This window comes from Lampetra planeri, chromosome 11 (assembly GCF_965212315.1).
Source record: "Lampetra planeri chromosome 11, kcLamPlan1.2.h2, whole genome shotgun sequence".
In the NCBI taxonomy this organism is placed as follows: domain Eukaryota; kingdom Metazoa; phylum Chordata; class Hyperoartia; order Petromyzontiformes; family Petromyzontidae; genus Lampetra; species Lampetra planeri.
This window is the reverse complement of record NC_136117.1, coordinates 9,167,713-9,186,192: the sequence shown is the minus strand read 5'-3', so window position 1 is coordinate 9,186,192 and position 18,480 is coordinate 9,167,713. Positions and strand designations below refer to the sequence as shown.

The 18,480-nt window shown below is 47.7% G+C and overlaps 1 protein-coding gene across 2 annotated transcripts in view; it reads right to left on the bottom strand.

Moving 5' to 3' along the window:
• LOC144721274 (FERM domain-containing protein 4A-like) overlaps positions 1-18,480 on the bottom strand; it is a 118,020-nt gene that overhangs the window by 63,835 nt on the left and 35,705 nt on the right. For both annotated transcript variants that reach the window (XM_078598770.1, XM_078598771.1), the window contains exons 3-4: positions 9,612-9,706; positions 1,962-2,054 (exon numbers count right to left, since the gene is read on the bottom strand). In XM_078598770.1, coding sequence (XP_078454896.1) covers positions 1,962-2,054; positions 9,612-9,706 — 188 coding nt within the window. The remainder of the gene's footprint in view (positions 1-1,961; positions 2,055-9,611; positions 9,707-18,480) is intronic.

The following is an 18,480-nucleotide window of genomic DNA, read 5'->3' as shown; positions in this document are numbered from 1 at the left end:
GCATCTTAAACGGGGAATATTTTTTTAGGCGACGATGACATACACAATGTTGAGAAGATTCATCTGAAGCACGTTTATATTTGTAAGCACAGCGATGCCTTATGGTTGATATCCTTTCCTCGAGCTCGTGAAAATGTGTGAATTGGTCCTCAAAAGCCCAGACATGCCTAGGGAAATGGTAATAACGTAATTCTAGATTTGAAGCTTTCGTGACTGCAAGGATTCATACTCTTAGGTTTTTTTCGGTAAAGTCACGTAGGTAAAAAAATAAAATTACTGCAGTAATTTTAGCTGTGATGGTCCCACCTGATGACGGAGACTCGTGTTGCCTCCGAAACGTCGTGATTTATTATTTAATTTTATTTCCATTATTACTTTTATTAACTTTTAATTTAATTTTTTACCTACGTGACTTTACCGAAAAAACCTAAGAGTATGGTAATAACGTAATTCCGTGCTGCACGGTGGCTATGAGATGTTAACTACCTCGCCTGATAGGTCGTGGGTTCAATCCCGACCCTGCCGCCTGTATATTCGTAGTTTGCAAGTTCTCCCCGTGGAGTTTTCTAACGGTCCTCCGGTCTTTCCCTCCACATTTATAAACGTGTTTAGAGTATTTGGCTGCTATAAATTTCCACATGATGAGCCACTTCGTTGAGCTATCATTTGTGGCCAGATCGTTTCGGAAAAAGAGCTAAAAGCTCACTGTGCCTTAACTGGTAAAATAAAAAAGTAGTTTATAGTTTTTGTTTCACTGTCAAGTCTTTGTTGCCCAGCTGGAGGAATTTACAGGCTCCCTGCCACCAGAGGGCAGCAGATGTGCAAACAAAATATGCACACAAATTAAGGATGGCACAAAAGTGACAATTTTCTCAAGTCCACAACCTCCCATTTTCAGACAACGACGCTGGTTGGCTCTTCATTTGAACCCATGGAAAAAAAAGAGATCCTTGAATACATCTTCACATTCCTCAACTGTCTACCCTTTCACCGGCACGCCTGCATTTATTTTGCCTTTTTGTGTATTTTACACGCTCGCTCTTTTCCCCACCTCTCTCATCTCGTCTGCCCCCATCTCTTCCTTCTGCTACCTCTGCGCCAGCGAGCACTGCGCCTTCTCTCTCTCAAACGCCCATCAATCTCTGAGAGAAAGATTACAAATCGAAAGCACTGTCCATACTTCCGATTTTCTCCGACTGCTTAAATCCAGATTAAGGAGCTCTTCTCTTCTCTGTCACATGATATTGATTTTGTTAAACCTCCCTTCCCTCTGCCTGCCTATAAATCATCATCAGCCATGGTCAATCCACTGTTGGATGCGAGCCTCCCCAAGCGAGAGCCACCTCTCACAATCCTGCCCAGTAATTGATATAATCGTTCCATCTCCTTGATGGGCGCGTTCCATTCCGTGCCTGCCTATTCTGTTATTATTCTTCACCATTTGTCAATCACTCCTTCTAGCAATGTGTCCTGCCCAAGCCCACTTGTTTTTCTTAATAGGTTTGATTATGTCGTTAACATGTAGATGTCCTCTAATCCATTTACTCCTCTTTTTACCTCCCAAACTAATCTTAAGCATGCTTCTCTCCATGCTGCTCTGTGCACTTTTCAGCTTTTGTTCCATGTTTCTGAACCGTGTGTCATAGCAGCAAATATAGTGTATATATTAACGTATGTTTTTTTGTATACATATTAGGTTTTCCTTGACTCTAATTATGTAATTTTTCTGCAAAAATCAACGGTCGTAAAAGGCCAAAACAGTCGCTTTATTATTATAACAAAAACATGATAAAAAGTTTCAATTGAAAATTGCATTTTCTATTTCCAAGTAAGCATAATAAGGTAACTTTAGGCATGAGTGAATTGTTAACAAAAATACATGCAGTAGTTATTCCTGAATCACATTCAACGTTTATGAAATTGCACAAACAATGAGAGACGTATGTAAGGGTGCCACTTACTTGACGGTGAAATTCAGCACAACACATCTGGATTTCTTGGGGAAATCATGTTCTAGGACTCTACGATCCAACTGAAGCCAACTGTAAAGACCTCTGCAAGAAAAACAGCGAAGCGCAATTAATACACTACTAAGAAGGTATTTCCAACTGTGCCATCTTCATTTCTTGAAGAAGCTCCCGGCTCAAGAGGCGAAATAATGCCAAAAAAACACGCGGTACAACCCAAAAACACACCGGAAGAGCTAACAAGGCAAATTCTTCACAGGAGTATCATCATCATACACTTTAAGATTATCATTTTGGCTTCACCAATTCACTTCTTCAAATATGATGTAATCGGTGAGTTTCATTTAAAAAAATACCAACCAACATACCGAGGCGTTTCCTTCAGCAACAACAAACGATGAACCCCAGTGTCCTGTATTACACTTTATGTAAGTTTCTTTTTCATGCAACAATAAAAACTGTTTTTTTTATTCAGTTGTTGGAGATAATAAAGTAAAAAAAATACAGGTCCCTCTGCTACATGGCTCAGGGGCAAGTCGCTGAAATGCACGAGGCTTTACAACTGTTATCGGAAGCCTCGCAGGGTATGATGAAAAATTAAAACTATGCATTCCCTATTTAACCTCAAGTAAAACGGTTTTCGTTGAGGTAATGCACTACCCTGCAGCAATTCAGCTGCATTGTTGATCTATTATGCAGAGACTGTGATTGTATTACCCCTCCAAACACGATACATGGTATATTTCCCATTCTTTTACCCACACTAAACCTGATTTCAACCTTTTTTTACCTTACCCTTCATCTGCCTTTTAAAAATGAGCAAAAAAAAACCGAATCATACATATTTTGCAATGATAGCAGCTTAGAATTTAACATTTATAAAACAACATGTATCATTTACAGCTCTCTGTAAATCAACTGCTGGATGAAAACCTCCCCACGCAGTGTCGGCCATGGATATTTTTGACCATACTTCACCATTCTGGTCAGTGTGGATTGGTGAAGGTGACCCAAGACTGGTTCAGATATTACTCAACACCGATGTTAGGAATCGAACCCAGGTCTCCATAGTCATAGTGCAGTACACTGACTAACATGTATAAGCAGAAGCCTGTCTGATGTCTTCACGTTGATTTGTTTATCCAGGTAAGATCTCAAGAGACCGGGATGGGTTTCATTTGCACATAAACCAGCCTTTTGTCCTTTCCTGACCAACATTATCAAGCAGCATTTGCTTAAGCAAAAGCAACCTCTGAACTGGTTTTGACCTTCTCCATCTCATCAGTGGCGTTAAGGCTTGCTAATTACTGCTGGATTGCCAGGTGCCATTGATAAGAGCACTCCATATATGCTGTGGTACCCCATTCAACGCAAAATACAATTCTCACATTTAACGCTATCAAATTCATTCTTAGGGCTCGTATTCAATATGAAATTAGGTTCATAAGTTCAACCATTAAATGTTTATAGGCAAGAAATATGCTACGAGGACACAGATGTACATCATGTAACCTACAGAACCATAATCAGAAGAGTTGAGTGTTGCAATGTTTCTATTACACTGGCTTTAATATAGAGTTGGGATATCCGATCGTTTAAGTAATCTATTAATCTACCGATTGTCAGTTCGATTACTCGACTCATCGGATTACACAAAAATATTTGGGGGGTAAAGAAAAACCTCACCCATGTTCCCACGCGTGTCGCTGGTTGGGAGGTGATGGGTGCAGCTTGGTGATGTCATCGGCATCATCAGCAGCCACTGAGAGTGGCTTATTGGGTCTCGAGTGATTGACCACGAAAAGAGTCGTCGATTATGTTTGTCGACTTTTTCGATGTAACAGACTAATCGTTCACGCTCTACTTTCATCACAGGATTAAGGTGACCTTTGCAAAGTGGTCTCGTGCTGTAGGAGCAGAGGACCAGTAGACCACTGTCTTCCCAGTCTGGTAAAATAAACATAGATTTGCTGTTGTTGCAACTTTCTGACCCACCCCTACTGGACATCTGAGAAAAATATCTTTAGAGCTCATCAGATTCCTCCAGTATAAATAAAGATTCTGATTTTGAATAAAGATGCGTTTCAGCAGCTGCTAGCACAAGAACACTTGCTCAGTCAGCCCACAGCAGCAGCGACACTCACCCTCCACAGAGGCCAATTTCGACGGTTGTAAGTTCATGCCTCAAAGGTTGGAGTTTATTGTTTATAAATTACTTGAGAGCACTGTCCCCCCCCTCCTATGACCAAACTCATTTAGCCCTTTTGTTGATGAACAATAACAATAATTGAAATATAACCATTTACGCACTGGATAAAGGTCTCCCGGTTGATTGACCATACTTGACCAAAATGTTCAGTGCTGGTTGAAGGTGGGCCAGGACTGGTTCGGGCCTCTCTTGCCACTGGTATTGTAACTGGGGCCGAGAACTGAATTCAGGATTACAGGGTACACAGTGCAGTGTGCGAACCACATTTTACAAATTCTTAGGTTTTTTCGGTAAAGTCACGTAGGTAAAAAATTTAAATTAATAAAAGTAAAATAAAATAAAAATCACGTTTCACTTGATACAGCTATCGTGCTGTGACGGTTCCACCTGAAGACATAAGCTGGTGTTGCCTCCGAAACGTCGTGATTTTTATCTTATTTTTATTTTACTTTTATTAATTTGAATTTTTTACCTACGTGACTTTACCGAAAAAACCTAAGAATATGAATCCTTGCAGTCACGAAAGCTTCAAATCTACCACATTTTACAACCAAAGAAACCAATATAAAGGCTTTAAAGTATATATTATCATCCACACCTCATCCATGTCAACATACATACATGGTTTCAAACCGTGTGCTATGTATGGTACAAATACAAGTAGGCCTACAACTCTATCAATCCACTGCTGGATGAAGGCGTCCTCATGCCCGTGTGAGTCATCGGGATTTTTGACCAAACTTCACCACACTGATCAGAGCGGGTTGGTGAAGGTAGGCAGAATAGACAAGGGAGTTTCTAAGCAAGTGCTTTTCGGAGAGCCTTCTCTTTGTACTGCTATGAATTATTCACAAAACGGCATGCTATTTACGGTTTTTCTTTCTGACAATGCAATGTCCTTCGATGTTTGCATGCAATTCTACTGGTTTAACCTTGTGCAAGCCAAATATAGATTGTTTAAACTTAGTATATTAATCAATAAATGTAGTGATAGTGTGCTTCAATTTGACGCAACGGAGGCTTTAAAGCCTTTGGTGATATCACATCATGGCACAGGAAATGCTGATAGCGTAAAATAAATAAATTCCAGTCATTCTCAATTTGCCATGACCGCCGCCATGTCAGTCGTGCGAGCTTTTCTACCATACTTCACCATGCCGGTCAGGACCGGTTCTCATCCCTCGCCACTGGATGCGGTCTGTGGCAGGGAATCGAGCTTGGATCGCTCGGGGTTCACAACGCGGCACGCTATCCATTGTGCCACCACTCCACCCCACTGATTGTGCAAAGGACAATACTAAAGCATTTAAACACAAGTAATTCAATTTGGCCATAGTTTTAACGTGTTTTTCGACAGTGCACCGGTTGGCTCGCACTAGATTCTTTAGTATTATTATTTTATTGATACCAACATATATACAGTATTCCCCAAAAGCATTACAAAATGATGATGCTAAGAAGAAGAATAAATGTGAAGAGTGTATTGGATATTTTGCGGTTCAATTTAGAGAACCAATTCCTGGGAAAATAGATTTTGGTAAGACCTGTGCAATGTACACTGGCACAGCTGACACAGTGGCCTTCGGAAAATGAGTAGGTGTCATATGGATCGGCTAAATTTAAAGTATAGATTGACAGTGCAAAGAGTGTCTATCTTCAAGCCACACACATTTGACAGGTTTTTTTTTTTACCCACCGTGCTCCATAGGCAAACATCCAAGTGCAAAAGTGTACATTATATAAAGCCAAGAAATGAAGAGATGTAGTCTACACACACACACATCCACGTGTGCAAACAAAGACAAAGATCCACTGTATAGCCTACACAGCCTGTTAGGGCAAGTGCTGTTAGCGAGCACCTATGAAGGTCAGCGTGGCGCACATTGGTGGCGTGGCCAACGCCGATGTTGATACACTGCACCAGGTAGAAATTTAATGCCGAGTCAACTTAGGAGAGGTCAATGACCAGTTTAGATAATCACCACCGATGTTAGTCATGGCCAGGAATTGAACCCAGCGCGCCGGGGTTCGTAGCAGTGTACTAACCACTACGCCATCGCTCCCCATCACATAAAAACATATCTCCACAAGAACTATATTATCTTTAGCCAAATATGTACATTTTTCTCTTTTGGAAAGGTTGGCCCCCAAGGTTTTGCTCTGGATCAACAGAGACACGTTTAAAGCCTGTAAGTGTATGCAGATGAATTTAAATTCAACACTTGCTTACAAAATCAGCATTTAAATGAGCTAATCCACTCATATGTTGAATCATCTTTATTGTTGACAGTGTGCACACCATGGATATTACGTAGCAAAAATAAACGTTCGGAGAAAAAAAAAACACAGACAGCATGAGACAAGCAAAAAAATCCATCTGTCTCTTTCTAGGGCCTATGTTACATTGGCGAGTTGGTGAAAAGGATAAACATACCACGTGTAATTCAAATTTGCACGGTCACCCAGCACAAATCTATACCTGAATTACAATGATGTTTGAGAGATTATGCCTGGAGTGACGCGGACCTTTTTTTCCGAGTTGCGATAAGAAGCAAGCATGGAAACCTGGTGGAGATGTTTTCATGCGAATTTCCTCGACCGCTTGCACGTGACTTATACACTCCCCTCGCCTCATCCCAAACCCGCGCTTCTAAGCTATATTACATGGCTGTCAAACGCAATGCTCGCGCACTCAAGTGCTAACATCGCATTATATCAAACACTGCCTATCTGCCTTTGAACAATGACCTTGCTCTGCCAATATCTATACGACGAGTCTCACGCCTGAGTGGGCACGGTGTGTTTGTCTGGCTGGAACAAGATCATTATTGATCAAAACCGCAGTAGGAATGTCGGACGAGCCAGCAAAACTAAACACACATCCACGCCCATAGAGACACACACACAGTGTAAGCATGTTATGCTAGCAACAAAGCACAGTGCAGACATTTATCAATATCAGCACTTCGCTGTATCCATCGATAGATTTGAAGTTTTCGTGACTGCAAGGATTCATACTCTTTGTTTTTTTCGGTAAAGTCACGTGGGTAAAAAATTTAAATTAATTAAATCACGCCGTTTCGGAGGCAACACAAGCTTCCGTCTTCACGTGGAACCGTCACAGCAAAATTACTGTATCAAGTATCTCACTTCGTTGTGATTGAATTTATTTTAATTTTTTACCTACGTCACTTTACCGAAAAAAACAAAGAGTATCACAGAAATCGTTGCGGACTTGCTTCCAATATTTAAAAAAGTTCTTAAAACACAGAAATTATTTAATCAATAGCACTTGCTTACGTTCAGAGATACGTAAAAACATAAGTGCACGCAATAATTATAGGTGATCATTTGTATGCTTGGGATTACATCACCAGCATTAGCATGTGTGTGTGTAGACAAACATTGTCCTTGTATACTCTATGATGTATCAAGAGAGCTTGCTGCTGTCACTCCTCAAATGTCACAGTTTGTCAATACACATCAACGTCACGGAAACAGCACAACATTATTCTAGGAATGACAACTTTCACATCAGTTGACTTTGCTGCCAAAGGTCCAAGGTTAACTCTTCTCTTTTTAACAAGTTCAGCATTCGTTTCAGTCTGCTCGCAAAGAGCATAACAACTGCTTGAAGACCACAATTGCTGCCAGACGTGTAAACATCGCTTCTTGTTCATATCTATTCGAGTTTGGAATACCCTGATGTGATCTGCTCCTGTGGTGTTTGGCCAATATTCTTGCCTCGCCCTGCTTTGAGAACCATCCATAAACTCCCTGGTGTCCAAACGTCTCCCCATGGTGGCATGGTTGTGGATTGCATGAGCTTCAATACACTGTGGGTTTTTTGTTGTTGTGATGACTCCTGACGCGGCTATTGTATTTTGGTGTTGGTGAAACCCTGCAATTTCTTGCTCAGGCATCGCTGGCGGAAGGGCCTCCACTAGAGGGAGCTCTAGAGAGGCCCTCTAGAGGGTACCTTGGCCTACTCCTCCACTCTAGCCAGACATCTCGGGAGGGGTGGGAAAGTCAGATTTTTTTATATTCATATTTTATTTATTTCAGCAGGAATGAGCCAATGAGCTGTTAGGCTCTCGTTTAATATCGTCCTGCGACGGTTCAGATGTTATTTAGTAGAGATATTAGTTACAATCGTGGTCAGGGGTGGCCCATTCATATAGGCAAACCAGGTGATCACCTGGGGCGCCAAGTTAAGTGGGGCACCAAATAACGAAGATGCCATTATTTAAATTCACATGCGCATACATAATGGGTATGAATTATAAAACATTTCTCACCATTTCTGAGAATTTATTGGTTGGACAGACGGACGGACAAACTGAATAATGATGCCTCTGTTTAAAAAAAGACGATAAAAAAACATTAAATGGAAAATAGGGCCAAAATGTTTCCCAGTTTATCAAAAAAACTCAGCCTAGATCTGCCCTTGGGGTTTGGGGGTGGGGGCGTCGATTTACGTGGTACGTGCTTTACATGTACCCACATTTGACTCTACCACAAGCAATATGCCGATAAACTGACTGTGATGGACCCAAGCATGCGACGGGGTGGATAGAGGCACTGGGGATGATTTCAGAAACTCACACTGCCGTTTCAACCTCCGCGCTCGGAGATGGGATCGAATTGACATCCTCTGGATTGCAAATCCAGTGTGCTAATCATGACACCACGGCATCATCCCTTGTTCTTGTACTCATTAATAATTAATGTTCACCGAGCAGTTATAATAATCCATCTTTATACACTAAATACAGCACTTGTCATTGTTTTTTTATTGCTTAATTGAACTGTATTTTTTTTACGACTCGCTTAGAAGATCTGTCTTCCTTGAAAGATTGGGACTGATTAAAAATGCATAACTCTTAATGCAGCACCGTTTTATGTGGCACTATTATACATTAACCTTCCTCTGTAATTATGTTTTAATAAATTGAGTCTTTCATTGCCATGCAGATTCGATCTGGTACAGCAGTCATTCAAAATACCGTACGTTCTATTACAAATAAAAATGATCAAATTTGGATTTCACCAATTTTCTTAAATGTACATTGAGTTCAATCAAAGCACACATTTCTTCACCATCATCATCAATTCACGGCTGGATGAAGGCCTTCCCAAGCCGTCACCATCCCTCAAGGTCCCATAATGTACAAACGTCGAAAATATAGGCAAACTGATTTTCGGCTAACTCTACTCAAGACTGTCAAAGCATAGATTTACAATAACATAAATACAGTACTGGCATTCCTATTATAGTAACAAACCAAAAGTGTGCTGCAGAGGGTACGAACGTAACAGAAAACTATTAGATGTATGCGTATGTACCCTATGGATATTTACGTTCGTGTACCTGTATGCGTGTGTGTACGTATGGAATAGGAAGGGATATGATTTAGGTGACCTCCTTAACTTACATTTCGTCCACGTAGGCAAGTCCAAAGAACTCCTTCTCCTTCAGGTTGAAATGAGACGCAACCATATCCAATAATTCCTTGGCCAAAAGTTTTGGCTGAAACAAAGCATATGCGCGCACACACACACACAAAATCATTGTGCAACATGTCACGAGGGTTAATTCATATTGAACGTATCTAAAATGTTCTTCCAAATAACGCAGACTGGAGGCAGTTCAAAGCTATCACGTTTAATTAGCATTTTAATAGCCTCTTACGATCTGCCTGGAGATCACAAATATTTTTGAGATGATTTACATTTACAACTTCATGTCGTAGAATACTGGGAGACGGTGATTGGAGAGGGGGGAGGGGTAATTGCAGATAAAGCTCTCTGGAGATGTATTATAGCACATCCCTGTATTTATGGCAATATCCATCTTGGACACATGGTATAATGCTCAATGTGCATGACATTTGTTGTGAATAGAGAAATATCATGCTTCGGACTTATTTGGAAAATGTGCCAAAATTCAAGGTTATTATAGTGCAGCAATAACCAGGTGCATCGTGGGAATCGCAATCGGGGGAAATCAAGATGAGCACGAGAATCTGAGAACGTATACAGATTAAAGACATCGTGTTGACGGCGAAGAAGAGTTAGTGGGGTTGGACAGGACACATCGCTGGAAGGGATCACGACCCGTGGTCGAGACTGATGACCAAGTCGGTGTCGGCTCACGGAGATGGAGCAATGAAATCACCTCGTGCTGCATTGCAAGATCATGAGCGACGGAGACAGTTTGGAGAGGTCTTCATCCAGCAGTGGATAGAACACGGCTAATTATGAATTTTAAATACTGTACTGTAAGATCTACTGTACTGTAAGGGTTCATTTTTGCTCCATGTCTTAACAAATCTCTCAGGATTACGAGTAGACTGTCCAGTGAAATATATTGTAGGGATGTTGGGAACAATGCTTAGGAAGTAGGAAAAGTGCTGACATCTCTTTTATGCTGACAAAGAAGTTAGCAACTGTTTGTTTATGATGCGAGGGAGGGTTTACTTAAGTACCGTTTAAAGGTTACGTTAATCTTCCACGGGAACATAGCAAACTGGATGTTATGTAAATGTGTCTTTCTCAGAGACATCGTACTGCTGTTGCTCAGTCCGTAATAGCTGCGCACATGCCACATATATTACCGGTGCGTGCTCATTTGCAATAGCTTAGTCATATTATGATGCATAGGGTTGAGCCTAAATATAAAACTAAATACAATACATCTTCTTGGTTCTTTCGGTAAAGTCACGTAGAAGGAAAATAATAAAATAATAAAAATAAAACATAATAAAATAATTCTCACGACGTTTCGGCCACAACGCAAGCAGCCGTCTTCAGGTGGAGAACAGGTCTGTCGAGGACACGGCTGCTTGCGTTGTGGCCGAAACGTCGTGAGAATTATTTTATTATGTTTTATTTTTATTATTTTATTATTTCCCTTGTACGTGACCTTACCGAAAGAACCAAGAAGATGAATCCCTGCAGTCACGAAAGCTTTAAATCGAAAAATAAATACAATACGTCAATACAAATTTAGTAGCTAGCTCACGATACACGCATCAATCCGTGCAAGTGAAACACAATTATAATGATTTACACAAGGCTATACAAAAACAAAGGTCTCCCATTTAGCCTTAACGAACTGTTGGGGCAAGTGCTGTTAGCGAGTACCTATGAGGGCTCAAACAGCACACGAGGGGGTTGTGGGTGGCCAGCATCACGCCCGGCCACCTTTGTCTCCTGAGCGGCGATGTTTACACACCGCACCAAGTACTCATTTCATGCTGAGTCCACCTAGGGGAGGCCCAGTACTGGTTCAGATAATCGTCACTGGCGTTGGCCACTAGCGGGAATCGAACTCGGGTCGCTGGGTTCATAGTGCAGCGCGCTAACCGTGACACCACTGCCAGGCTATACAGTATATGTGTAGGGTTGTTACGGGAGGGCTGTAGGTGCATGGGATCCAACGGGGAATAAACACAGTGGGCGGAGCTCCGGGAGTACACGGGGGGGGTGCCCGCAGCGACGTCCGCATCAGGCAGCCTGGGGGGTTGTGATCCTGACGGGGGGTATAAAGGGGGAGGACAGAGAGAGCTCGTGGCTCAGTCTGGGAACGAAGGAGGAAGAAGGAAGATCTTCTAGTTAGAAGCCCTGGACTCCCCTCGACGCCGCCCTTGTAAGGGCTGCGGAGGATTCGAGCCAGAGGCGTGGTTCCGTGAACCAGGGTCAGTACCCTGGGACTCCGGAGACCGTAGCCCGACTCACCAGTGTCGGGCCAGTTAGCCTCCCCTAGCCCGTTAGTGGAGGACTTGGGAGTAGGTCAGGATTAGCTAGGGTGTATCCCCAGTTATCCGGGTGAGGGGGCCGCTACCCCCTCTAGTGCTGTCCTGTACCGACAACTTGTAATAAAGATACGTGTGCCTCAACCTGGGTGTCCAGCGTACTTACCGGTACTTCATCTGGTGTCAGAAGTATTACGAACATGGAAACACGTCAGACAGCTCGAGCCAGAGTGCCGGACGAGGACACTGCTGAAATCGTTGAGCCCGAGACGGCTCACCAAGACATGGTACAGCCGGGGCCTGACGCGTTCTTGCCGGAGCATCGGCATGAAGAGGGGCCGCAGCCAGACGCGCTACGGCTGGCTCACGAGAGGCTGGCGGAGCTGCTGTATGCCGCTGCCGCCACGCTGGAAAACATCACGCGGCTGGGGGCTGGTGGTCCACCACGGGGCGAGGGGAGTCGACGACCGGAGCGCCTTCCCGCCATTTCGGAACACTCCAATTTTGAATTTCCCGCCATCGCCACGGCAGCTGCAGAGGGCGTGGCCGGGCTAAACCTTGGGTCCGACACCGCTCTCGCTGGGACAGCCGCATCATCGCCAGCGGCGGGAACGTCATCACGGCTGCGACAGGCGATTCCATCTGCCATTCGCGCCGACGTACAGCCGAGTCCTGGGGATAGCAGCCTGCAGACTTCCAAGGCGAACGCTGCGCTGCAACAACGGCTACCTCCGCTGAAGGAATTTGTTGGCGCGGAGGGCGACTGGGGCGGCTTCCAGCGTCGCTTCATCGCCCACCAAGAAATGGCTAGGTGGTCGGACGACGAAGCCCTCTGCGCGCTGCCGGCGCTCCTCGACGCCGACGCGCTCGCCGCCCTCACATCGGCGCCAAGAGAGAAGCGTTCTACTCTGCCGAGGGCGCTACAACTGCTGGCTGGGGTCTATGGACCATCTGCAGAATGCAGACAGCAGTTCTACGACCGCAAGCGGGGTGAAAAAGAGTCGCCCCTGGCATACAGGACGAGCCTCCTGGCGCTGGCCAAAACGGCTTTTCCCCGTATGGACGACGACGGCGTGGACGCGATGGTCACGGAGAAAATCCTCCTCCTAGCAGACGACCTGGACATCGCTGTCGTCGCACAGGAGGACGCCGAGATGACCTCTCTTCAGGCGGCGCGCCTCCTTCACGCCAACCTTCTGTCCCTGCGGCGGAAAGCCAGCAGGGCATCGGCCGGGCGTGCGGTGGCTGCAGCCACCCTTCAGACGGAGGAGCTCTACGCCGTCGACCACCGACGGCAACAGGCGCAAGGAGCACGGGCGGGCCGGGACGGCTCAAGCCGGTTCGACCGTCCATCGTCTCCATCGGGGGGTCCGCGGTGTTTCAACTGCGGCGTTCGGGGCCACGTCGCCTTGGGGTGCCGCTCGCCTCGACAGCGCGGGACGACGCCTCGACGGGACGCCGGGCCTCCTCCTCCCAAGCTCCAGCAACATGATCCGGCGAGTCGCGGCACCACACATGTTTGGCCAAAGCACCCACCCGTTGCACACTCTCGCACCACAACGAACGGGGGGCCGATGTTGCGTTGCGACGGCCCAACGCGGATCACTGCGGGGACTCGAATCGAGCCCAAACAGTGGTCCGTGTTGGCCCATCGCGTGGTAGCCGCGTCGTCAGGGTCGTCGGCCGTGGTCGGACACATTGACGGAGTAGAGGTACGCATCCTGGTCGATACGGGGGCATCGGTGACAATCATTTCGGAGTTAATTTACAATATTCTGCCTGTACAAAGCCGGCCCTTACTGCCGGTTAACGTCCCATTCTATGCCGCTAACGGGGGCTCTCTGGGCATCATGGGACAGATTCGCGCGCAAATTTGTATCGGGGACATCAAATTGTCGGGGCCGATTTTCGTTTCCTCCTCGCTGGCGGTTCCGTGCCTGCTGGGGACGGATTTCTTAGGCAAAATGCCAATCCGTATTTTGATCGACCAAGGATGCATTGAGCTTCCGTCAGGGCGACGCATGGCCTTCCTGCCTTCCCCTGCGGCGGCTCGGACGGCGTTCGCGACGGTACCGGCGTTCGTCGTCAGAACAGTTAGTGTGCCGCCGGGAGCTCAAATGCTAGTGCCTCTGAAACTTCGTAAGCCCTTCGCAAAGGGCGTAGGGGATCAGGGTGTTTTGCTGGGACCGTCTAGGGCCGGGGTTAATGCACCTCATTTGATTCCGGCCCAGACCGTCGTAAGAGGGGACGAGGACCCTTTCATCGCGGTCCTCAATGTGGGGTCGCAGACAGTGGTGGTTCCTCAAGGGACGGTGCTCGCTCACGCGACGCCGGTACCCTGCGAGGAACCTGTCGCGAACCATGTTGGCACTGCTTCACGAATGCTCCCACATTCGGACAGCGATGAAGGGTGGCTCGACGCGCTTTGTGCGGGATCGACGGACCTGACAAATTCAGAGCGCCAACAGCTTAGAACGCTACTGAGGGAATTTTCCGACGTTTTCAGTCGGGATAAATATGATTTGGGTTGCACTCACCTGCTGCGTCACCATATTGACACGGGTGACAGCGCGCCAATTCGCCAAAATCCGTTTCGGTTAAGTCCCGCCGAAAAGGACCATGTCAAATCGGCTGTTGATGACATGTTAGCCGCCGACATCATTTCTCCCTCCACCAGCCCTTGGGGAGCGCCGATCGTCCTGGTTAAAAAGCAGGACGGCTCGTTGCGGTTTTGCGTGGATTTTCGGCGCCTTAATAAAATTTCGGTTGCCGACGCATACCCGCTCCCACGGATGGACGAATCGCTGGACGCCTTGGCAGGAGCGCGATTCTTCTCCACACTAGATTTACTTTCGGGATTCTGGCAGCTTCCTCTGGACGATGATTCTAAGCCTAAAACTGCTTTCCGTACACCGCACGGCCTGTTCCAATTCAACCGGTTGCCGATGGGCTTACACTCAGCGCCGGCAACTTTCCAGCGATTGATGGAATTGGTTTTGGCTGGATTGCAATGGGAATCGTGCCTGATTTATTTGGATGACGTTATTGTCTTTGGTAAAACTTTTGATGAACATCTCCAGAGGTTGCGGGCGGTTTTCCTAAAGATGCGGGCTGCTAATTTGAAATTTAAGCCCCAGAAATGCCATTTGTTACGCGAGTCGGTGCGTTATTTGGGGCACATCGTAGGGCGCTCGGGTATTGCTACCGATCCCGCCAAAACGCAGTGTGTCAGCTCCTGGCCGACTCCCACCTCGGTGGGAGAGGTCAGGAGTTTTATTGGCTTCGCATCATATTACCGACGCTTCGTCGCTAATTTTGCAACGATTGCCAAACCCCTACACGCGTTAACATCTAAAGGGGTTCGGTTCCACTGGGGTCAGGAGGAGGAATCTGCTTTCTGCTCCCTTCGGGACGCCCTGGTAAAGGCTCCTCCCCTGATTTACCCAGATTTTTCTAGGCCGTTTTTGCTCGACACCGACGCGAGCAACACGGGTATTGGAGGTGTGCTTTCCCAGGTGGTTGACGGCGTGGAACGGGTGGTTGCGTACGGCAGTCGGGTGTTGTCTCCAGCGGAGCAAAGATATTGTGTCACCCGTAGGGAACTGTTGGCAATTGTCTATTTCATCCAACAGTATCGCCCATATCTGTACGGTCGGCATTTCACCGTCCGCACAGATCATGCGGCACTGCAGTACGCCCTGAAGGTTCAACAGCCATCGGGACAATTGTCCCGATGGTTGGAGGTCCTCCAGGATTTCGATTTCGAAACCACCTACCGTAAGGGCGTTCGCCACACCAACGCTGACGCTCTGTCACGGATGCCAACCGCCTCCGAATGCGCATGCCTCCTGGGGTCTGGGCGTTGCAAGCCGGCAGGGGACATGATGGTTCCGGTCCTGGCGGCCGCCGCCAATGACGAAACATTGGTCACCAATGATATCGCGGAACAGGGGAAAGATTCCCTGCTTGGGTTGCCCGGTAATGAATGGGGGCGCCTCCAAATGGAGGATACCTCCCTCCTCGCGTTGCGTCGTCGCGCCGGGGAGAGGGGGCGGGGGACGGGTGAGGCCGACGCTTGGGGCATGCACGCAGGGTTGCTCATGCATTGGGACAGCAAATCCCACCGTCACCGGCTGGTGGTCCCTTCGGGATTACGGGGTAAGGTGGTGTGGGCTGCGCATGAGCGCCTCCTCCACCTGGGGACCCAGAAAACTCTCGCCTTGCTCCAGCTGAATTTTTTTTGGCCAGGCATGACAAGGGATGTCACTGATCTGTTGGCAGCATGCCCTCGGTGTGCGCAGCGCAAACCACCGGCACGGGAGTCGAACCCGCCCTTGCAGTCCATCCAGGTCTCCCGAGTAAATGAACTGGTCGCACTCGACATTCTGGGGCCATTCCCCGCCACCCCCAGGGGTAACAGATATTTGCTTACTGGGGTCGAATATTTTACGCGCTGGCCTATGGCCTGGCCCCTGCCAAATCAGTCGGCAGCAGCCATCGTCGACGCCTTTGTCCAGGGTTATGTCATGGACAAAGGTGCTCCGGAGCGGTTGCTGACCGACCAGGGTAGAAATTTTTCCGGGAAACTCCTAAAACAAGTCTGTGATCTCCTAGGAACGAAAAAAATTCGAACCTCTCCTTATCACCCGCAAACAGACGGGATGGTCGAGCGTCTGCATCGCACCATCTCGTCTATGTTGTCGCAGCAAGTCTCGGACTCACAGACTGATTGGGACTTACAAATTCAAGGGGTTCTAGCGGCATACAGATTGGCTCCCCATGCTGCGACGGGATTTTCACCATTCTTTCTTATGTATGGCCGCGAACCCGACCCACCTGTTTCGGCACAGCTGCAGATCCCCGCGCCGCTGGGTAAAATTAAATTGGATGAACACGTTAAATTTAACCTTGACAAACTGACTGAGGCGCGGGATGCTGCGAGGCTAAATTCTGACAGGCGTCAAAAGGCGAACGAGCGCCTCAGGCTGGCTCGCGCGCACGTGCTGCAGTGGAAGCCGGGGGACAGGGCATGGCTGCACTGTCCCCCAGGTACCACTCGCGACCTCCTCTAAACTCGTGCGCCCGTGGCGGGGCCCCGTCGAGGTTGTCGAGGTTTTGAGGCCTCAGTGCGTTCGAATCAAATGGGGCAGGCGCCGGTGGTTTGTACACCCCTCTAGGCTAAAACCGTTTGTTGCGGTGCGAGGGCCCACTCCACACGCGCAGGGCCAAGCATGTGGGGGGTCGACCGACTCGGAGGGTCCGTCGCTGCTCTCGCCTGATGTGTTGCCGGCTGTCCCACCCACAGGTGCACCGGGAATGACGGGCTCATGCCCTACAACCCACACGGGTGATGCCGACGGTCGCGCCACTTCAATCGCGACCTCATCTCGAAAGGGACAGCCGCCACCGGATGGTCCGCCGTCCGGGGTTGCCCCGTGTGACGGGCCTGCGGCAAGGACGCGCGCTAAGATGCGCAGACTCTTATAATATACAAAAAGAAGAATTTTTTTTTTCTTTCACGTGTCATGGTTACTGTATGCTGCGTCGGTGGTGCGCTCCTGCCACATTGTGTGTGTTGTGTTGGGTGTGTGGGCGGGGTGTGTGTGTTGTGGGTGCGTTGTGTGTCGTGGGTGTGCTGTGTGTGCTGGGGGAGTTCCTGGCTAGTTGTATATACGCGCTTTTACGGATTTCGTATTTATACGGGGGGGGGTGGGTGCGTCGGACATTCCCTTCGGGGGTGTGCTTGTTCTTCTTGTTGTTCTTGTTGTTGTTGTTCAATTTGCATTTTGTTGAAAAAAAAAAAATGAGGCACACACGGGGTTGAGGGGTAAATGTTCCTTTATTGGAATTGTTGCAGCCGGGACGGCTGCGAGCTGTAATGGGGGGAGTGATGTAGGGTTGTTACGGGAGGGCTGTAGGTGCATGGGATCCAACGGGGAATAAACACAGTGGGCGGAGCTCCGGGAGTACACGGGGGGGGGGTGCCCGCAGCGACGTCCGCATCAGGCAGCCTGGGGGGTTGTGATCCTGACAGGGGGTATAAAGGGGGAGGACAGAGAGAGCTCGTGGCTCAGTCTGGGAACGAAGGAGGAAGAAGGAAGATCTTCTAGTTAGAAGCCCTGGACTCCCCTCGACGCCGCCCTTGTAAGGGCTGCGGAGGATTCGAGCCAGAGGCGTGGTTCCGTGAACCAGGGTCAGTACCCTGGGACTCCGGAGACCGTAGCCCGACTCACCAGTGTCGGGCCAGTTAGCCTCCCCTAGCCCGTTAGTGGAGGACTTGGGAGTAGGTCAGGATTAGCTAGGGTGTATCCCCAGTTATCCGGGTGAGGGGGCCGCTACCCCCTCTAGTGCTGTCCTGTACCGACAACTTGTAATAAAGATACGTGTGCCTCAACCTGGGTGTCCAGCGTACTTACCGGTACTTCATATGCAACAACAACAAGCGCCATTCGCCACTAAGTGGCAGTGACGTCACCACGACACTTGTGCCAGGCTATGTGCACGGTGAGGCCACGTGAAGCGTCGAACGCCTGCTGGCAGGAGGTCA